Raw genomic sequence first — 23,526 nt, 5'->3', positions numbered from 1 at the left:
TGTTTTGTGTCTTTTTGTGTTTGTTTGTCGTTGTTTTGGTTCTGTTTACGGTCATTTTGGGTTTTTTTATGGTCTTTTTGTGGATTTTTGGTCCTTTTGTGTCCGTTGATGGTCACTTTGCTGTTGTAGTTTTATGTATTTTGTAAATAATTTTGTCTTTTGTGATCATTTTATGTCACTCTGAGATCAATTTGTGTCTCTTTGGGGTTGTTCTGTGTCTTTTCATGGTCATTTTCTGTATCTTCCTAGACATTTGCATCTCTCTTTTGGACATTTTGTGTCTCCTTGTGGTTGTTTAATGTCTTTTTGTGGTTATTTTGTGTATTTTTGTGCATCTTTGTGTCTTTTTGTGTCTTTCTGTAGTCAGTTTTCACATCTTTTCTGATTGTTTAGTGTCTGTTTGTGGTCATTTCTTGATCATTTTGTGTTTAGTTGTGGTTGTTTTAGGTTCGTTTCCAGTTTTACTACAGAAATGTGCAGCAAACCTCTTTTTGTTTACTCCATAATTTCTGTCTGTGTCTTTAGCGTCGCCAGTTTTGATTTCTACTGTAGAAGATGTTAAAAATAAAGACAACCCCAGTAAATATCAGGTGACTTCTGAGATACTCCTGTAGTTTTATAAAGGACAGAAGTGATGAATCTATTAAAGGTTTAGTGGAAAAGCCTCATGTTTAAGCTGTATGAAGTGTGGTTTAACTGGGTTACTGGTCCATTTCCAGCCTCCATCTGTCTGCTAATGTTGGTCTCGGCGGTTCGTCTTAATGCCGCCGTTTACTGGAACGTCCCAGAACACATTCATGCCATTATTGTGTGTCCTTGGTGAGTAACACGGCGGGTCGCTGTGCATTACAGCTGAGTGCTGTGAATAATTCACTCTGATTACATATTGATGCTCAGAAACATTTCAGGGCACGGAGGTGGCAGCATCATCTCAGACAGAGTCACAACAACACGTTAGCTGAAGATTCAATCCCTAATGGTCAAAAACAACAATTCAGAGATCTACATCTTCATGTTTTCTCATTACAGACTAACAGACATAACAGACATCTGGTTTTGTGTCTGTTTGTGGTCATTTTGTGTTCATTTTTGGTCATTTTGTGTCTCTTTGTGGTCATTATGTGTCTTTCTGGATGCTGCGCTGTCATAAACATTTCAGGGCATGGAGGTGGAAGCATCATTTGAACCTGAAACATGTTAAACATTGAAGTGTTGTCACCACGAGTCACAACAATATGTATGTTTTCTGACGTGCTGCTGCCTGCAGGTCGGCGTGAACATGAATATAACATGAATATAACATGAATATAACATGTAAATGAACATACATGAAGCACATGAGGTTGACCTGCAGCTTTAATATTTAACAACCGACTGCATCTGAGCTGCAAAGATTCAAAGATTCAATTCTTCCTGGTCAAAAACAAACGTTCACAAATCTACATATTCATCACAGATTTCATTCTATTTTGTCTCATTGTTGTTATTTTGTGTGATTTTGAGTTTTTTTAATGTCTTTGTGGTAATTTTTTAATCTTTTTGCTCTTATTTTTTGTCTCTTTTGTTATTTTGTGGACATTTTTTGTCTTTTGCGGCCAATTACTGTCTATTTGTGGTCATTTTGTATGTTTTTGCAGTCATTTTCTCTGTCTTTGTGGTAATTTTGTGTCTCTTTGTGGTTGTTTTGTGTCTATTTATGCCCATTTTGTGGCTTTTCTCTTTCTCTAATTTTGCTTCTCTGTAGATATTTTGTTCCTTTTTTCATCATTTTGTGTCTCTTTACTGTGTTTTATGTGTCTGTGATTTAATTTCATTTTGTCTCCTTGTCATTATTTTGCATTTTTGAGGTTATTTCATGCCTTTGTAGTCATTTTGCATCTTTTTGCAGTCATTTTGTGGTCATTTTATGTCACTTTGTCATCGTTTTGTGTGTTCTTGCCACTACTTGGTGTATTGTTTTTGTTATTTTTATGGTCATTTTGTGTTTTTTGTGGTCATTTTACATCTTTTTGCAATTATATTGTGTCTCTTTTTCATCATTTTGTAATTTTTGGCTTCTTTTTGTTGATTTTTTGTCAGTTTGTGGTCATTTGGTGTCAAATTATTATTACTTGTAAATATACATATTTTTCTTGTGGACTTTTGAATTGCAAACGAATATGTTTACTGTGACTTTACCAGATGTTATCTGTAAGTTAAAAACGTGAGAAATCAGTAAAATAACAGGAAATTGTTTTTAAAAAAATAAGTGTTTAAGAAAACTGTGATTGCTTTTCTTTTTTTTTTTTTACAGCATAATCACAATTAAACTGTAGATTTCTGAAAATGGAATTAAAATGAGTAGTTTTTTTTATGACAACACATTAATGGTAATTTGTGCTGAAGAATTTAAATGCAGAGATGTGAAAAGTTCTTTCTAACTAATTATTAATATTACAGGAATCTGCTTCTCCTCGTCCGTCTGGTAAAAGTCGAGGTTTCGCTTCGACATTTTGCTGGAAATATCCAAAGATCATTAAGTCTACTCAGGTGTCAGATTTCCTCCTGCTGAGCTGCAGAGAGAAAAATTACATCCATTTCTTCACATTTATGACGACAGCTTCACGGCTGCGAGGCTTCAGGCCGGTCGCCTCCTAATGTCTTTTTTATGACGCCACATTAAGCCTCGTTTCTGTCAGTCCTGAAGTTCAGCAGCAAAGATCCACAAATCTGATCCGCTGACATGTTTTACAGACACCAAAACTATAAAACACTGACTCTAATCCCAGGTTTACTGTAATTTCACGGCCGCCGATGGTTTAAACTCTAAAATACGAGGACAGAACTGCAGCTTCTCGACTGTATCTGCAGCTGGAATCAGTGTTTCATAACAGAGCATGAAAAGGTGTGAAAACGGGACAATTACATGAATTTCACAGTGATTTTCAGCTCATTGTTCAACTGTTCGGCTGCTTTCCTGCATTCAAAGACATTAAAGAAAGTCCAATTATGTAATTCAGGATGATTAAATCATAATTTTTCTCATTAAAGATAAATAATGCCAAATAAATGAGACACAAAATGACCAAAACAGACGTGAAACAACGACAATGAGACACAAAATGATCACAAAAACAAGCCAGACGACCACAGACACGAGAATTTCCCTAAAAATAGACACAAAACGACCTTAAGAGATGCAAAATAAACACAGAGATGCGAAATAACCAAGATGAAATACAAAACAAAAAGCAAAATGACCACAAAACAACCAAACTATGACACAAAGTGAACAAAACAGACACAAAGTCACTAAAAAGACACATAAAATGACCAAAAAATGACCACAAAGAGACGGAAAACAACCAAAGTAAGACAACATACAAACAACAGAGACAAAAAATGAGCAAAAAAAATGTGAAAAATTACCATAAAAACATGGAAAATTACTAAAGAAGACAAAAAAAACTAAGATTAAAGAAGAAAAATGACCACAAGCAAAACAAAAACAACCAAAATAAGACCCAAAATTGACAACAAAGAGACAACAATTTGCCCAAAAATAGACAAAACAGGACGATCAAATGGCGTCACACCAACACAGAGATGCAAAACAACCAAGACGAGACACAAAACAAACACAAAAAACAGCAGAACAACCACAAAACAACCAAACTATTGCACAAAATGAACAAAACAGACGCAACGTGACCAAAAAGACACACAAAATGACCACAAAGAGATGCAAAAACAACCAAAACGAAATGAACAAAACAACCAATATGAGATGAAATTAGCACTAAAGGAAGCAAAAATGAGCAGAAAATAGACAAGAAATTATGATAAAATGCCAAACAGAGACCACAGAGACACAAAATGATTTAATATTTGGACCTTTTTAGTGAAATTCAAAGTTTAGAAATGGTTCTGTTGGTTTGTTGCTTGTAATTCTACTGCATAAGATTCATCTTCGGGGCAGAAAATGAGACACAAAACAACCAATAGGTCAAATAATAACAAAAACAAGCAAAATGACCACAGAGAGACACAAAACAACACAAAAATGACCACAGAGAGATCAAAATTTTCCCTAAAATACAAATAAAATAACTATAAAAATGTCAAACAACCCAGATGGAACTCAAATCAAATGATGAATGACCACAAACAGACACAAAATGACCAAAGAAGAATAAAACGAGCATAAAGTGACATAAAATAACCAAAAGAAGTAAAATCACCACAGAGACATGAAATGACCAACAACAGACACTAAATGACCGCAAAAATAACCAAAATGACCACAAAAAATGGTACAAAATGCCAAAAAACAAACCAAAAATGAAGAAACATGACCACAAACCAATGCAAAACAACAAAATAAGAAATAAAATGACCCATAAAGAAACACAAAACAACCACAAACAAACCAACCAAAATGAGACACAACTTTAGATGCAAAATTACCACAGAGACTTAAGAAATGACCACAAAACAGCCACAAAGAGATGCAAAGCAAGCAAAATGAGACAAAACCAACATCAAAGAAGCAAAGTGACCAAAGAAATTACCACAAAGAGACAAATGATGGAAGAAAATTACAGCAAAAAGACCATAAAGAGATGCAAGAACCAACACAGAGAAGCAAACAACCAAGATGAGACTCAAACCAAATATAAAAAGAAGCAAAATGACCAAAAAATGACCACAAAGAGACAAACTGACCAAAGAAGACCCACAAAATAACCATAAACTGACATAAAACAACCAATATGAGATAAAAAAAATGACCATGAACTGATTCACATTTGCCAAAACGACACACAAAAAGACTATAAAGAGATGTAAAACAACCAAAATGACCACAAAGAATCCCAAATGATCAAAGAAAATTACTACAAAAAGAAGGAAAAAGACCATAAAGAGATGTAAGACCAACACAGAGAAGGAAAAAACCAAGATGAGACTCAAATCAAATATAAAAAGAAGCAAAACAACCAAAAAATGACCACAGAAAGACACAAACTGACCAAAGAAGACCCACAACACAAGCACAACCTGTCAGAAATCAACCAATATGAGATAAAAATGACCACAAACTGACCTAAAATTGTCCCAAACTACACACAAAAAGACTATAAGTAGACGCAAAATGGTGAAATATTTGTTCAAAATCTGTATAATTAGAGGTGGAGAAGGTGGAGGAGACCAAAAACAGAGCAAAAAATGGACACAAACACGTTTAGTAACTGTTTGTTGTAAAAGAATGTCACTATTTGCCAACAAATTCACCTTATTAATGTAAAACATGATGTTTTCCCAGGTTTCTATAAATATCTCCTGGACCAGCTGCTGAAATCCGAGTAACTGACACTAAATTAGCGCCTTTAGCTCGTCTCCAGAGGAAGTAAACAACACTTCCTGTTCAGAGGTTCAGGTATTAAATGGCTTCATTATCGCCTCCAGATCTGAGGACGTATTTATAGATCAGGTGGGTTTTATTATCATCAGTGTCACAGATTCAGAAACATGTTGTTCTGGTCCAAATAAACCCAGTAAAACTCCCAGACAGACAGGAAATACCTGATTCCATTATTACTGTTTCTGACAGCAAAGAGTCTCTACGAAGACCCAGTCTGGTTGGGGGGTTTGGCGATTGGTTGTGGTTTTCATCATCCCTTCGTGGTGCTTTTTTGTGTTCTTTTGGTTTTACGTCTATTTTAGGTAATTTTGCGTATCTGTCGATTTTTTTAAACCATTTTGTGGTGGTTTTCTGTCTACTTTTGATGGTTTTACATGTCTTTGTGTCTATTTTGTTGTATTTTGTTGTGTTTTTGTGTCTATTTTAGGTAGTTTTGCATGTCTTTGATCATTTTTACCAATTTTGTGGTGGTTATGTGTCTCTTTCAGGTGGTTTTATGCGTCTTCTTAGTCATTTTTATAGTTTTTAAGATGGTTCTAAGTCTCATTGTGGTGAAAATGTCTTTGTGATGGTTTTGTGTCTTTAAGTTGGTTTTTGCATGTCATTGTGGCAGTTTGTGTCTCTTTTGTGGTGGTTTTGCGTGTTTTAGTATAATTTTTGCTGTTTTGAGATGGTTTTATGTCTATTTTAGGTAATTTAGTGAGTCTTTGTGGTGGTTTTGTATTTATTTTAAGTGGTTTTGCGTGCCTTTGTGGCCATTTTTATTGTTTTGCAGTGGTTTTGTGTCTGTTTTTGATGATTTTTGATTGTCATTGTAGTCATATTTAGTGTTTTGTGTATTTTTGTGTCTGTTTGTGGTGTTTTTGTGTCTTATTGTGACAGTTTAAGTGTCTATGTTGTGGTTTTTAGTGTGTTTTGGTTTTATGTCTATATTAGGTAGTTTTAGGCATCTTTGTATAATTTCTACCAATTCTGTGGTATTTTTGTGTGTCTTTGTGGTAATTTTAAGTATCTTTGTTGTGGTTTTGTTTTGTAGTGGCTTTGTGTCTCTTTGGGGTGTTTTTGTGTCTCTTTATTGTGGTTTTTGATTGTGTTTGCGGCCATTTTTAGTGTTTCATGGTGTTCCTGTGTTTTTTTGTGGTGTCTTTTGGTCTGTTTGTGGTACTTTTGCGTGTTTGTGTGGCAGTTTCAGTGTTTGTATGATGTTTTAAAGTGTCTTTGTGTTAGTTTTATGTCTACTTTAGGTGGTTTTGCATGCCTTTGTTGCCATTTTTTATGTTTTGTGATGTCTTTGTGTCTCTATTGTGGGTTTTTGATTGTCTTTGTAACCATTTTTAGTGTCTTTTTGATGGTTTTGTGTGTTATTGTGCCAAGTTTAAGCATCTTTGTGGTAATTTTTAGTGTTTTGTAGTGTTTGTTAGTGTGTCGTTTTGATGGTTTTTGATTGCCTTTGTAGTCATTTTTTGTGTTTTGTGGTGTTTTTGGTTCATTTGTGGTTGTTTTGCGTATTATTGTGGCAATTTTTGTCTCTGTTGTAATTTTAAGTGCCTTTGTTTTGGTTTTGTGTCTATTTTAGGTAGTTATAGGTGTCTTTGTGTAATTTTTACCATTTTTGTGGTGGTTTTGTGTCGCTTCGTGATGTTTTTGTGTCTCTTTGTGGCGTTTTTATGTACCTTTGTGGTGTTCTTGAGTCCCCTTGTGCTAGATTTGCATGTCATTGTGGTGTTTAAGTGTGTGTTTGCTGATTTTACCAGAAAGCGATGACGGTTAATTTCCAGATTCCATACATTTTTTGTCAGGAAACAAGAAGCAGCTCAGAGTCTCAGCGAGTCGTTTATTCTCCCTTGGATTGAAGCAGAACATCACAGCACAGAGAGAAGAGACACACTGAGAGCTAAAGTCCAACTGAAATCACACTCATTCATTCACTCAAATTAGTTTTTAACTTTAGGTTTCCCTGCTGTGAGGACAGTCTGTTATTAGTTAATAATTTAAATTAGTCTTTCAACCACATTTGTATTTTTAATTAAATCTGACTACGTTCAAATCTCAGTATTCTTACGGAGCAACTGAAATCTGGTTCACTTGTGGAGAAGAACAACCACAAAGAGGCACAAAGAGATGGAAATAATATAACAAAGAGATGGAAATAAACAAGATAAGAAGCAAAACAAACACAAAAAGAACCTAAATGACCACTAAATGAGCTAAAATGGCCAAAACATGAAGAGCAATGACAAAAGAGATGCAAAATATCTAACATAATCCATAAAACTAACAGAAAATGAAGAGAAATTACAATAAATGGACGTCAATATAGTTTAAAAAAAATAAGAAAAATGACCACAAAGAGACACAAAACAACCAAAATAAATCAAAATACAAACAACAGAGACACATAATGACAAAAAAATATAGAAAAATGACCACAAGGACAAACAAAATGACTACAGTAAGGCAAAAAATTAAGATTAAAGAAGAAAAATGATTACAAAAAGACTCAAAATTACCAGCAGCAAACAACAACAAACAAAATAAGACACAAAACTGACAAAAAAGAAGCAACATGACCAGAAAGAGACAACAATTTGTCTGAAAATAGATTTGAAAAGGATGATTAAATGGCATATCACCAATATAGAGACGCAAAACAACCAAGAACAAACACAAAAAGAAGCAAAATGACCAATAAATGAAGAACTATGACCAAAGAGATGCAAAATAACTAAAATAATACATAAAACTACCAGAAAATGAAGAAAAATAACCATAAGCAGACAAAGAATGGACAAACAACCAAGCAAAATGACCACAAATTGACACAAAACAACCAAAATAAGACACAAACTGACCAAAAAATAAGTATTGTGACCACAAAGAGACATAAAATTACCAAAAGAAGACAATGTACAAACAACAGAGACACAAAATGACCAAAATAATGTGGAAAAATTACCAGAAAGACACAGAAAATGACTAAATTAGGGCAATAAATCGAAGATTAAAAAAGAAAAATGACCAGCAGCAAACAAAAATGACCAAAATAAGACAGAAAAAAGAAGCAATGTAACCACAAAAGACAAGAATTTGCCAGAAAATAGACAAAAAAGGATGATTAAGAAGCATCACACCAACAATGAGATGCAAAACAACCAAGAACAAACACAAAAAGAAGCAAAATGACCACAAAGCGATGCAAAATGACCAATAAATGAAGAACAATGACCAAAAAGATGCAAAATAACTAAAATAATACAGAAAATTAACAGAAAATAAAGAAAAATAACCATAAGCAGACAAAGAATGGACAAACAACCAAGCAAAATGACCACAAATTGACACAAACCAACCAAAATAAGACAAAATACAAATAACAAAGACACAAAATGACCAGAAAAATTTGGAAAAATTACCACAGACACTGAAAACAACTAAAGTAAGGCAAAAACTAACAGTTAGAGAAGAAAAATGACAACAAAGAGATGTAAAACAACCAAAATAAGACACAAAACTTACCAAAAACTAAGTAACCTGACCACAAAGAGACATAAAATGACCAAAACAAGACAAAATACAAACAACAGAGACACAAAATGACCAAAAAATATGGAGAAATTACCACAGAGACGAGAAACAACTAAAGTAAGGCCAAAAACTAACAGTCAAAGAAGAATAAAGACCACAAAAAGACTCAAAACTGACAAAAAATAAGCAACGTGACCACAAACAGACAACAATTTGCCAAAAAATAGATAAAAAAGGACGATTAAATGGTGACACACCAACACAGAGACGCAAAACAAGCAAGAACAAACACAAAAAGAAGCAAAATGGCCACAAAACAACCAAACTATGGCACTAAATGAACAAAACAGAAGCAAAGTGACTAAAAAGACACACAAAATTACCACAAAGAGATGCAAAACCAACCAAAATGAAATGTAAAACGACCAAAAAATGAACAAAACAACCAATATGAGAAGGAATTAGTACTAAAGGAAGCAAAAATGAGCAGAAAATAGAGAAGAAATGATCATAAAGATACCAAATAGTGACCACAGAGAGAGAAAACAATGAAATATTTGGACCTTTTAGTGAAATTTTGAGTTAATAAATGGTTCTGTTGTTTTGTTGTTCTACTGTATAAGATTCATCTAATTTAAAAACAATTACAGTTTGGTTTTTTACCAGTTTTACTTGATTTTTTCATTAAAAATCAACATAATTCTGCTGTAAAAGTCAGATTGTGGTGGGAATAAATGTGCATTTTGGGTGTTTTAGTTTAATTTCAGTTGGACTTTGTGAACAACGAGCACTACTACTGGTTTAATACTAATGGTACACATGTTTAGTTCATTTCTGAAAAACATGCAGCTCAAACACCTACAGGCTGAAGAGGAGGAGGAGGAGGAGGAGCATCTTCATCAGGGCTTCACTCAGTTCACTTTAGGGTTCCTGTATTGCTTCAGCAGGAGCTCAGGGAAACAAAGAAAACAACCAGAAACACCCAGAATAAACCATAAATAATCAATAATCCATCCGTCACTGGGGGATCTGCAGGGTTTCTGTCAGATTAAACCAGACAAAGACCTCCAACATCCTGTAGAAGCTCCACAATAAAAGATAGACAACATCTTTTTTTAGTCTTGTTGTGAAGCTTTGGTGTCTCTGAATCCATGTTGGTTCTCTTTCTGGCGGTTTTCAGTGTTTTTGTGGTCATTTTTGCTGTTTTGTGATGGTTTTATGTCTTTGTCAGGTGACTTCCTGGCCATTTTTACAGTTTTTATGGTGGGTTTGAGTCCATTTTTGGTGGTTGTGTGGCTACTTTAGGTGATTTTGCACATCTTCCTAGTTATTTTCACAGTTTTTAATATGGTTTTGTGTCTATTTTAGGTAGTTTTGCGTGTCTTTGTATAATTTTGAGCATTTTGTGGTGATTTTCTGTCTATTTTAAGTGGTTTTGCATAGCTTTGTAGCCATTTTAGGTTTTTTATGATGGTTTTCGGTCCCTTCAAGGTGGTTTTGTGTCAGTAAGTTTGGTTCTGCATGTAACTGTGGCAGTTTATGTCTCTTTGTGGTCATTTTAAGTCTCTTTGTGGTCTTTGTCAGGTGGTTTGCGTGTCTTCCTAGTCACTTTGAAAAAGGTTTCATGATGGTCTTTTGAGTCCCTTTGTGGAGGTTTTGTGTCTATTTTAGGTCATTTTGTGTGTCTTTGTGTAATTTTTACTATTCTGTGGTAGTTTTATGTCACTTTGTGATGGTTTTGTGTCTCTTTGTGGTGTTTTTGTGTCTACTTCACATGATTTTGTGTCTTCCTGGTCATTTTTATAGTTTTTTTTTTATCATAGTTATTGTGTCCACTTGTGGTGGTTTTGTGTCTCTGTTGTGGTTTTGTGTGTTTTTTGAGCCATTTTCAGTGCTTTGTGGCTGTTTTGCATGTCACTGTAGCAGTTTTTTCTCTTTGTGGTCAATTTAACTGTCTTTGTGGTAGTTTGTCAAAAATAGACAAAATTACACAAAATTACCTAAAACAGTAGTGTCTATTTTAGGTAATTTTGTGTGTCTTTGTCATTTTGTGGTGATCTTCTGCCTACTTTAGGTGGTTATGCATGGCTCTGTAGCCTTTTTGTGTGTTTTGTGTTGGTTTTCTGTCTCTTCGTGGTGCTTTTGTGTCCCTTTGTGGTGTTTTTGTGTCTCTTTGTAGTAATTTTTGAGTGTCTTTGTGGTAATTTTGTGTCTGCTTTAGGTGGTTTTACATGTCTCTGGAGCCATTTCAGCGTTTTGTGTTGCATTTGTATCTTTTCCTGGTGTTTTTGAGTCCCTTTGTGGTGGTTTTGAGTAACCTCCATCTGATTTCACATATCAATATGGTGTTTCAACATCACTGTGGTGGTTTTGTGTCTCTTTGTGGTTAGCGCCTTGCATGGCAGCTTCCGCCATCAGTGTGTGAATGTGTGTGTGAATGGGTGAATGTGATGTATAATGTAAAGCGCTTTGGGTATCGTTACCGATATAGTAAAAGCGCTATATAAATTCAGACCATTTACCATTTACCATCTTTGTGGCGGTTTGTGTCTATTTTTTGTGATTTTAAGTGTCATTGTGGAGGTTTTATATCTATTTTAGGTCATTTATGCGTCTTTTTAGCTATTTTCAGTCTATGTGTTTGGTGTTTTGAGTGTCTTTGTGGTAGTTTTAAGTGTGTTTAGATTGTTTGTGTGTGTCTCTGTGGCCATTTTGAGTGTCTTTGGGTTGGTTTTGCCTATAATTGTGGTAGTTTGGGTGTCTTTGCAGTGGCTTTTGTGCCCCCTTTTGCAGGTCTTGTGGATGTTTTACATTCCACTGCCCTCTGTGTTCCTGATGTCCTGAAGGCCCAATCTAGGAATTATTGTTATTTACAATCAGTGTACTATTCTTACATTACTGTAAAAGTATATCAAACCACTGTGAGTTGAAGGTCTTTAAAAGTCTTGGAGTTAACTGGACGAACACTGCAGAAACCCTGTGTAAGCGGCCAGTGAGCTGAAATACAACAAACACATTAAAGAGGAGGACAGATTAAACACAGCGAGTAAAAGTGAACAGCTCAGCCCATGATGCCTCCAAGTATCACATTCACATGTACAGTTTCCATCTTTCATGCAACCTCTGTGGATTTTCAGCTTCACGTTAAGCCCTCTGGCTACCACTTTAATGAGGTATTCCCAGAGAGAGGTCTAACATTCAGTTATACGCCGAGGACAGAAAACCTCTAACGTATGTATAATGCACAAATCTCAGCTTTACATGGAGGAGGAAATAAACAGAGGAAACAGAAACGAGGACGCTCCCATTTTCCCTGATCTTGTGTTCCTTCGGTGCCCATTTTATCTCCGATAAAGGACACTTAGTGATATTTGTTCTCTTCCAGTAAAACCCTGAGGCGACTCTCCTCCACTCCCATGCATTCACACCAACACACACACAAACACACAGTCCTGTCTGTACTTTAAATTACTGAACACAGACCCTGTAGCCTCCCGACTTCTGTTTCAAAATACAATCAAATCATTCCTCTATATAATTACACTGTATACTTAAACAACATTAAAGATAATTGATGCAGCCACTTGACTCTCTGAAATCTCCCTCTTTGTCAGTTCAGCTCTGACTCAGCTAACGGCACAAAATGGGCACAATTTCCTCCCTAATGTCCCGGAGTTTATGTCGATGCCGCAGACAGCCAATCCAGGGCAAATGTAGAGTGTACAGAAAGAGCGAAATCATTTCCGATAAAAAGGTCCATCTGTCCGCCGGCGGTTTTAAAATTCAATAACAGTTTCCACTTGAGAAGAACGTTCCCATCGAGTCCCTGTTTATCCTTACGAAGATGGTGTAAATAACCAGGTGGATCCAGAAAAAGAATTTTAAAAAGGGGCTGGGGAAGTGTCAGTGCACACTTCATGATAGGAATTAAAGAAGAAGAACCAACAGATCACAAAAACTCACACCAGGACTGAAAGTGAATCTCTTCTCCTGAGTCGCCATCGGCCTCATAAAGTGATGCAGGCGTCCCTTGAAAATGAGCACAATTTCCTCCTTAATGTCCCAGAGTTATGTCAACACCACAGAAAGACAATCCGATCAAAAACAGAGAAAGACAGAAATCATTTCTGATGAAGGTCCATCTGTCTGCCGGTGGATCAAGTGGCTCAGTTTCCTTTTGAAAATGATGTATCTGACTGGACTGAGGCACAAATTGCAGTAGCCAATCCAGAAGAGGGGTCTAAAAGGGGAATTTGGGAAGTGTCTGGGAACACCACCTGATAATAATACCAGAAGAGGAAAGGGAAAAACAACCAGACTGATGACTCTTTTCTGGGTCACCATTGGCCTTACAACAAGTTGTGGGCATCCCTTGAGTCTTGGGCATCGCCTCAGGTACTAGTTTGGTGCCGGACAACATGACCATGGTGTTTTAATACTAACAGTAGATGGACAAAATATCCTCCCAAATGTCCAAGACTGCTAGCTGATGTAGCAGACAAAGAATCTGAAAGGGGAATTTGGGAAGTGTCTGGGAACACTACCTGAATGTGGGCATCCCTTGAGTCTTGGGGATCTCCTCAGATACTAGTTTGGTGCCAGACAATGTGACCATGGTGTTTTAATACCTGCATGTCAGCTAACAGTTGATGGACAAAATACCCTCCTTCATGTCCATGACTTGATGTTGATGCCACAGAAAGCCAAGCCTGGTCAAATGTAGAGAGTCCAGAAAGACAGAAAACCTTTCCGATAAAGGCCCTTCTATCTGCCAGTGGCTCTAGAACAACGTACCCTTCGTGTCTCTGCTCAAATTCCTTTTGACGATGGTGTAACTGACTGGTTTGAGGCACGAATTGCAGTAGCCGATACAGAAGAAGAATCTGAAAGAGGAATTTGGGAAGTGTCTATGAACATCACCTGATGATAATACCAGAAAAAGAAAGGGAAAACTCCCACCCTGATGGCCTTCTTCTGAGTCACAACTGGCCATACTACAGGATGTGGGCATCCATTGAGTCTTGGGGATCTCCTCAAATACTAGTTTGGTCAATATGACCGTGGTGTTTTAATACCTGCCTGCCAGCTAACAGTACATGGACAAAACATCCTCCCTCATCTCCAAGGCTTGATGTTGATGCCATAGAAAATGAATCCCAGTCAAATGTAAAATGCACAGAAAAAGGGTCCCTTCTGTCCACCAGTGGTTCAAAACTCCATAACAGTTTCCACTCTAGAAGAATGTGCCCTTTGTGTCCCTGCTCAGTATCCTCTTGAAGGCCCCCCTGAAATCCTTGTTGAAAATGGTGTATATGACCGGGTTGAGGCACGAGTTGCAGTAGCCGATCCAGAAGAAGAATTTAAACAAAGGCTTGGGGATGCTGCAGGTGTCGGGGCACACCGCCATAAGGGAGTAAGAGAAGAAGAAGGGGAACCAGCAGATCACAAAAACTCCCATCACAACGGCCAGGACGAAGGTAAACCTTTTCTCCCGGCTTGCCATGGCCTTGCGGCGGGATGTGGGTGTTCCCTGCACCTTGGGCATCTCCTCGGGTACTAGTTTGGTGCCAGATGATGTTGCCATGGTGTTTTTGTACCTGCAGGCCAGTTTCAGTGCCTGGACTTTGAAGCCTTTGCTTTGGGATGCTTCAAATGTTTGTTCGTCTGGCTTGTTCATTTTTTCTCCTGTCGGAATGCCTTCCTCACCGATATCCAGCTCGGCATCGGAGCCGAAGCTGGAGGTGTTGTCGGGGAGCGCTTCCCCGCCTTTGTCTGGGTGTTTCTGGGGAACTGTTTGGACTGTATCATGGGGAGGATGGTGCTCAGCTGTGTCCTCAATCGGTTGTTGAAGTGATGGCAGGTTGGAATCCATTCCAGACATCGTGGCGTCAGCTTTCTCCCATTGGCTGGAGCTTCGTTGATCCCCGTTCTGCTGCGACTGTTCAGACAACTTTGCGGCAGGTTCACCAGCGTTTCCTCCTGCTGCCACCACTTTATGCTTCTGTCCGGGTGGACAGCGAGTGTGCTGCTTGGCGATCTGATAAATCCTTACGTATACCAGAATCATGATCACACAGGGGGCGAAGAACGAGCCGATGGTGGAGTAGAGGATGTACCAGCGCTCGTTGTTTAGCTCGCAACCCTCTTCACCTCCTTCGCTCTTGTCCAGCGTGAGAAGCGGCGGGAAGGAGATGACCGCCGAGATCAGCCACACGACGATGATGGCCGCCTTGATGCGTGGTGGAGTGCGTTTGGCGCCGTAGGACACGGGCCGGGAGATGGACAGGTAGCGGTCCAGTGCTATCGCACACAGGTGGACAATAGAGGAGGTGCAGAAGAGGACGTCCAGCGCCAGGTAGATCTCGCACCAGATGGAGCTGAACGCCCAGTAGCCCTGCAGCTCGTTGGCCAGTGAGAAGGGAATGATGAGCGTGGCGACTAAAATGTCTGCGGCCGCCAGCGACACCAGGAAGAGGTTTTGAGCCCCCTTCAGGGAGCGGGACGTCAGGACGGCGATGATGACCAGGATGTTACCAACGATGGTGAGGAGCATCATGGAGGTGATGGCGATTGCGAAGGCGGCTGTGGCTTGAGGCGTGTAGGGCGAGGTCCTGACGGTGCTCCGGTTGCAGAGTCGGGCGCCAGAGACAAAGCTGATGTTCCTGTTGGGAAGTCCACCAAGCTCCGACAGGCAGGGAGCATCTGGAGCAGCTGCCATGGTGATGAGGGGAATTTTAAAGGACGTATCCACGGTAACACATCAAGTAACTCGATTTCTTTAGCGCTAAGGGGCTGAGGGTTCCGGTCAAGATGATGCCATGTGACCTTTACATGGAGATCTACGAAAGACAAACATATTTTAAAGATCTGTTAAATAATGTGTAAAAGTACACATAACTCAAAGTCATTGCAAACAGGGCTGCAGTTATTATCTACAACACTGATTAGTATGTCAATTGTTTCTCACTGAAGCAGTTAGGTGTCCTGTGAAATGTCGGAAAAAGGTGAAAAATGTCAATCAAACCTTTTTGTTTTTGGTCCACAGCCCAAAAATATTCAGATTACTGTCAAAGGAGTAAAGAAACCAGGGAACATTCACATTTTAAAAGCTGCAATCAGAGAATTCAGACTGCAGTTTTTAGGGATATCCCAAGTTGACCCTAAACTCGGAGGCGGTCAGAGGAACTTTTAGTCAATCATAAATCTATGCCCGGTTATTTGATTTTGTTTCTTGGCATACACAAACTTGACAAAAGGCTGCCAAATCTGCTGTGAGATATCCTCCTGGATTTAGAATTACTATCCCTATTTATCTCTGCTTGGTTTTAACATCTGGTCACTGGCTGGAGGTCATTAACCACCTCAAAGAAACACAAAATGACCACAAAGAGACACAAATGACCACAAAGAGACACAAAATGACCACAAAGAGACACAAATGACCACAAGGAGACACAAAATGACCATAAAGAGGCGGAAAATGAATACAGAGACACAAAACAACGACAAAGAGACACAAAACACTAGCAAAGAGAGACAGAATAAACACAAAGAGACACAAAACAACCACAAGGAGACACAAAATGACTACATAAACACAAAACAACCAAAAAAGATGTAAAACGTCCACAAAGAGACATAAAAAGACCACAAAGTCATTAGACTTTGTCATGGTGCCCCTTTACTGGCTAAACCCCTATAATGCTGTCTGCTTCTGCCAACAGAAAACTGTTTGCTGCAGTATTAAACAGCATGAAGCGCCACTACAGATAATCTGCAGTACTTGAACTGAGTTCTGGTTGGAGATCATTAACCTCCACAGAAGTCTTTGTCATGGTGCCCCTTCACTAGCTGACTCCCACAATGCTCTCTGCTTTTACATGAACTGTAGTCTGAATGACGCCACCTCTGGTCTCTACAGGATTAAACAGGAAGAGGCTCCACCTGCTGGAACAATCAGGTACTACAGCTGATCTGACAGCAAGGGTTGAATACTGCAAAAAAATTTAAAAACTGTGAAAATAATGGCAAATATCTGTAAAATAATTAGGCTTTTAGCTGATTTAAATACAGTAATAATGTGTCAAAACAGGGAAAATCTGTAAAATAACTCTTACTTGTCCAAAAAGTTAGAGCTAAAAGCATTCTATTTTTTACAGTGTAATTGGTAGTGTAATAGCTGATAATTAATTAATTAATCGGTTAATCCCTGCTGCTTTAATAGGTCTATTATGTAACACAAACTGTAATGCTGTGAGATGTATTGGATAATTTTTTAATGACCTACTTTTGCAGAATCTGTCCACTGAGGATGTTTGTTCTGAGATCGAGCAGAGACTAAAAGAGAGATTAAAATGTTTTAAAAACTAAAACGTTTTAATTGATTTTTCAGGTGAGAGTCGTGTTTTTGCTGCTGTGTGCACTGTAAAAAATAATATATCTATATTTTTTGAACAATGTTTTTTGAGAAATTTATATTTTTTAGAAATGTCCCCATTTTGTTAAATTATAAATAAAAACTTCTAAAATCACTTAAAAATGTTCAAATTTACACATTGACTGCATAAAAATACAGGCCAAAACTATAAATTTAAAGAATGTCTAGAACTGTTAAATAAGATTTGAAAATTGATCTTTCTTTTACAGTGTCTGAAATCAAATTACAGTTTTTACTGTGATAAATTAACAAAAATATTATTTAATACCATAGTAGCCATAATTTGAAAGTTAAATTGTGTACACTGTAAAAATTATAGTTTTTAAACGTGGATTTTAACTGGGAATTTGAAAAAAAAAGAATTTACTGTTAATTTAAGGAGTTTCCCTTTTTTGGTAAAAATGCTGATAATATCTATGAAATCACACAAAATCATGTTAATTTACACATTAACTGTAAATAAACAGGCCAAATCTGTGAATAATGTCCACATCAAAAATCTGTATTTAATTAAATTGTTCCTTTTCACAAATGAGTATTTATTACATTTTAAAATGTATTTATTTATTTATTTTTAGTATTTTAATATTTACAAATTACAACCAAAAAACACTAAAATTAAATCTGAAATTACAATTTTACCATATCTAACCTAAAAAAAATCTAATTAATTTACAGATATTTACTCTCATTTTCACCACTTCTTAAAATAGTTTTTAAATAAAACAGTATTACACCATTCTTTACATATATTTTCATTCTAGTTTTTACAGAGCATCTGTCACATCAGTTCTTCCTCCTAAATCAGATAAATGTGGATTTCTGCACCCAGACCTGATTTCATTCAGAATAAAATATAATAAATAGATAAAATTCAATTTAAATTCTCTGTTTCCTTCATTAAAACTGTAGCATAAATAATAATATTTTAAAATCTGTGGATAAACTGCAGTAAACTCTCCATTTGCTGCTTTATTCTCCATATTAATCTAAATATAAATTAACTTACTGGAACATCAGGATCTTCATCTGCAGCCTCCATCCATCTCTCAACTTTAGAAGTGTTATTCTCTCATAAAAAGGCAAAATTTTAGAGGAAAATATCCGCTGGATGTCAAAGTCTCAGATAAATAATCCAGTTTCCATCCAGAGAAAAAAGCAGCTCGATGCTAAAGTTTCCTCCAGAAGCAGCGGCTCCTCCCGGGCTGCTGTGTCCGCCTACGGCCGCCTCTCTCCGGGCTCCGCTCCTCTCGCTGCCGCGGCTCCGGATGAAGTGACGCACAGGATGCGGACGCGCGCTTTTTACGCGCAGCGGAGGATGAGGATGGAGAGAAAAGACATTTATTCACCAGTAGAGGATGACGATGGAGAGAAAAGACATTTATTCACCAGCAGAGGAAGATTAGATTCTGTTCACAGGTTTAGATGAATTATTTCACACAGAAACATAAACTGAGTTTTTTCTTTTCATTTTTAATTATTTTTTGGTGGTTTTGTTTCTTTAAGAGCTCATTTTATAAATAAGACAGATTGTTCTTATTTAAGTTTTAACATGTCGCTACTGGTTTTGAAATGTTTTTTAAATGTATTTTGTACTTTCCCAATTGTAGCACTTTGAGAATTTGTATGTATAGTGCGTTATAAATTAAAGACATTATTATTATTATTATTATTATTATTATTATTATTATTATTATTATTATTATTATTATTATTATTATTATTATTATATTTAGATTTATCTGCTGTCTCTGTACACTGCAAGAAATAAATAATCTTGAAGCAACATTTATTTATTAAATAAATAACAGGAAATATCTTTAAATTAATTATATTTTTAACAGATTTCATTACAGAAATTTTACAAAAGGATTTATTATTTTTGTTTTAAAATAGATTTTTTATGTTTGTTTTTTTCAGTCCTTGATATGCAGATCAGATCAGGGGAAATTTCCAGGGTTACAGCAGCAGAAATCTTTCAGAGCAGCACTGACCATGTGTACAATAAAAATAATAATTATTAAAAAATATATACAGTATATACAACATATATACAACATATTTATTTATTTTATTTTATTTTATTTTTAATCGTTTTTTTCCAGCTACTGTCATTAATTAACATAAATACAGAATAACTGTAAATCGTTTTTTTAAACTAAATTATATTTTGAATAATTATATTTTTGAATTTAACAAATTTAAAAACAAAAACTGAAAAAATATGTAAATTGTGTTAAATAAATTATTATATTTTTAACTGATTTCAAAACAGTAATTTTACAAAATAATAAAATCCTATTCATAAGAACACATCTTTTTTTTAGGCGGACAGTATTTACAGTTTAACAGTTTTTTGTTTTTCAAAGAAATTAAAACTTTTCAGGAGACAGTATAGAAAATATGTAAAATAACAGTTTTTTTTAAACATTATTAAACATTATTTTTTGCTTATTTAAATACAGTTTTTTGATATGGATGTTATTTACAGATTTTATTTTTTTTAAATTAACACTTTTTAAAAATAATTTTACCAGATATTGTCTGCAAATTAAAATAATTTTTTTTAACAATAATAATTATATTTTGAAATGGCAAAAACCTGCAAAATTAGATTTTTTTAACTGATTTCAAAACAATAATTTTACAAAACAACTAATTATTATTTGTAAAAATGCAGATTTTAGATGTGGACATTATTTACAGTTTTGACTTTTTTTTTCTCCAATAAATTAAAACTTATTCTGTGATTTTACTGAAAAACCTGTAAAATTAGTTTTTTGTTTGTTTTATTGCTTATTTAAATACAATATTTTTTATACGGACCTTATTTACAGATTTTTACTTATTTATTTTTACATTTTACATGTCAGTTAACATTTTTTAAAAATGATTTCACCAGATGTGTGAATTTTTTTTATTTTTTTTAAGTGAAAAACAAATTGCAGCTAAATACTGTTCAGTTTTTAGCTGTAATTTCGTTCCTTTCAATCCAGTAGATTTACTGTTTGGCATTTTCAAGGGTACATTTTTAATTAATTTTTTTAAACTGCTAGCTGCCAGATTTTCACAGGTTTGATTTTGTACATGTTTATATTTTTTTCCCATTTTTTAAATTGATTTTTTTCATTAAAGTGGATCTAAATTGGCGTAAAGTAGCTCTACCTGCTGGCGACACACTGCAGCTTCTCTGGTAATAATATTACTATTGACTTTTACTGCAGTACTTTAACTACATGCTGTAGATCTGCAGGTGGGATTCATCTTCTACTAGTACTGCAGTATTTGTACTTTAATAAAAGGTCAGAATCCTTCATCCACAGTGACAGAACCTGTAGATCTCTGACGCTAATATTAGACGATGGATGGAGCTTCTGTCAGGAAGAACTGGGTCTGGACAGCGTTGGAGATTTATCAGCTTCCATTTATACCCAGAAGACCAACATGGAGACACAAGAGGACATCTGGGACAAACAGGAAGTAAAGTGTGTCGGCAGAGTTCATCCTGGAGATCTAAAAACCAGTTTATGGAGGTCGAAGAAGAAAAGAAGGTTCTGGTGCTGCTGGGACTAAAACGGAAGCAGAATGTTGTTGGGTTTTATTTTGCTGAGAGTCTGAATCAGGGTTGCACAATGAAATTTACTCTTCTGTATTCCGAACTTTTCAAAGTCTGGACATTTATGAACTGTAGAATGTTTTTTAGCTAATAATTCCAATTTGTTTAGCTATTTTAGCTAGCTGTTTATTACTTTTAGCTAACTGTTATTTTTCAGCTAGCTATTTATTACTTTAACTAACTATTTATTAGCTTTCGTTGGCTATTTATTAATTTTAACTAGCTATCTATTACTTTTAGCTTGTTTTTTCTTACTGTTTTCTAGCTATTTGTTGTTGGCTAGCTATTTATTATTGTTATCTAGCTATTTGTTACTTGCTAGCTAGCTATTTGTTACTTTTAGATAGCTATTTGTTACTTTTCAGCTACCTATTTATTGCGTTCAGCTAGCCATTTATTGCTTGTTAGCTAGCTATTTATTACTGTTTAGCTAGCTTTTTATTACTTTGAGTTAGCTACTTATTTTAGCTAGCTTTTTATTATTTTTGGCTAGCTATTTATTACCTTTAGCTAGCTATTTATTACTTGTTACCTAGCTATTTATTATTTTTAGCTAGGAGTTTATTTTTAGCTAGGAGTTTATTTTTAGCTAAATAGTTATTACCTTTAGTTAAGTATTTGTTTCTTGTAGCTAACTATTTATTACTTTCAGCTAGCTATTTATTACTTTTTTAACTACTTATTTATTACTTTTAGCTAGTTATTTATTACATTTAGCCAACTATTTATTACTTTTTAGCTAACTATTTATTACTTGTTAGCATGCTATTTATTACTTGTATCTGGCTATTTATTTCTTTTAGGTAACTATTACTTTTATCTAGCTATTAATTTCTCTGAGCTAACTATTACTTTTGGCCAACTGTAGTCAGTTTTGTGAGTCAGTTATTTTTTAGCTATTATTGCTATTGTTGCTGCTGTTGTAATTGAAATTTTGCATGAATTTTTAAGACAAAATATATCAAACAAAGTATAAATGCATATATGAAGTTCCGGTTAGGCCGACATCCACCCACTTTCTGTACATTTTGAAGTTGTGAAGGACATTTTGTCTCTTTCCTGACGTTTCTTAAACTACATTAACAGATAAAAAATGATCAGGAGACAATCCAAACTGAAAATAATTTGAATAATTGTTGGTTTTGTTTCATAATCCTGGATCCTTGACATTGATTTGTTGCGTTTCCTTCACATTTACATTCTTCTCCCAGTAAAAAAGCAGAATAAAGACGCATCTATTTCCCATCATCCATCACAAATAACCTGATTTTGCTCCGTTTCAGGCTAAACCACTGAGTTCTATTTCCATGTTTGCAGAAAAGCACAAATGATTTCCTCTAATTACTCCTGTAATTAAAACACCATTAGGGCCTGTTTATGTTTCCTGTTTCTTTTTGATTAAAAACCTGTGATCTATTTTTAATGTTCTAATAAGAGCCGTCCTGGATATCTAATACAATGGAAATGTATTCCGGCGCCTCTCTGTGGGAGGAAACACAAGATTAATGTTGTGCAGAGAGTCGCTGGGACTGTCGGTCATTTATGTGATTCTGAATTCATCACATATGCAGCTTTTTCCTCACATCAGGTGCTTTTATTGTCGCTCTCAGACTGAATTTTAATGTGTTTGTAAGTTTATCTCCAACTTTAACGTAATTTCCTCAGAGTTAAACCAGGAATTAATGTTAAATTCTTCTATAAAAACGACCCTTCAGAGGAGGAAAGCTTGGGATGCTGCCAGGTTTTTCTGTGCAGCTGGTTTCCTGTCGCCCAGGTGGGCAGCAGGAAAATGACTCTGACATTTACTCCTGACATCCAGCATCAAACAGCAGAGAGGCTAAAAGAACAGAAACGTCGGTTAATGTGAAGTCCGGCTGACAGAATGAGGACGAAATGTGGAAATCTACCAACGAACATCACAGCAGACTGATGGAATTTAAAAAGTCAGAGGTCCAGAGACGTTTAGATGGACACCAAATGTGAACCTTTATTCTGTATTTTAGTCATTTTGTTGAACTAAAGTCAGAAAAAAACAACATCTACAGTAACTATAGTGTTTTTAATGAAATCTGAGTCGTCTTTGACACATTTCTATGCCGTGTCCCGACTGGACATGTTTGATTGTTGAGTTCCAGCTGGTCAATGAGGGACGGTCTGGTTGTTGGTCTGGTCCAACTGTCCCAGTAGATACATTTCCTGCTTGAAAATGCATCAAACTCACAACCAGATGTTGGAAGCGTTGTTACCATGGCAAAGGCTAAGGGTGGAGATGCTACTCTTTCAGATTCTGAGATTCGTCTCCACTGCAAAAACTCTAAATCTCACCAAATCTATTTGTCTTATTTTTAGTCAAAATGTCTCATCCAACTTGATTTAAGATAAATTCACTTAACAAGAGACATTTCAGCAGATGGAGGGACTTGTTTTAACCCTCCTGTTGTCCTCATTTACAGGCACCAAAAAATATTGTTTCCTTGTCTGAAAAAAATCCAAAAATTCAGCAAAAAAAATTCCCAAATTTTCTGAAAATTTGCAAAACCTTCAGGA

At 35.8% G+C, this 23,526-nt stretch overlaps 1 protein-coding gene across 1 annotated transcript; it reads right to left on the bottom strand.

Annotated features, from left to right (window-relative positions):
• Positions 1 to 1,338: 1,338 nt before the first annotated feature.
• Positions 1,339 to 18,933, bottom strand: LOC111567046 (alpha-2B adrenergic receptor). The gene is made up of 2 exons (XM_035947088.2): positions 18,373 to 18,933; positions 1,339 to 15,765 (listed from the first exon to the last, which is right to left on the bottom strand). The coding sequence occupies exon 2, from the start codon at positions 15,642 to 15,644 to the stop codon at positions 14,160 to 14,162; it is 1,485 nt and encodes a 494-aa protein (XP_035802981.1). The 5' UTR covers positions 15,645 to 15,765; positions 18,373 to 18,933; the 3' UTR covers positions 1,339 to 14,159.
• Between the last annotated feature and the right edge of the window lie 4,593 nt (positions 18,934 to 23,526).

This window comes from Amphiprion ocellaris, chromosome 17 (genome assembly GCF_022539595.1).
Source record: "Amphiprion ocellaris isolate individual 3 ecotype Okinawa chromosome 17, ASM2253959v1, whole genome shotgun sequence".
NCBI classification, from domain to species: domain Eukaryota; kingdom Metazoa; phylum Chordata; class Actinopteri; family Pomacentridae; genus Amphiprion; species Amphiprion ocellaris.
The sequence above is the reverse complement of the archived record's forward strand: the minus strand, read 5'-3'. Positions and strand labels throughout refer to the sequence as shown.

Coding starts and splice junctions, on each gene's coding strand:
- LOC111567046 (XM_035947088.2), bottom strand. CDS start 15,644: ATGGCAGCTGCTCCAGATGCTCCCTGCCTGTCGGAGCTTGGTGGACTT.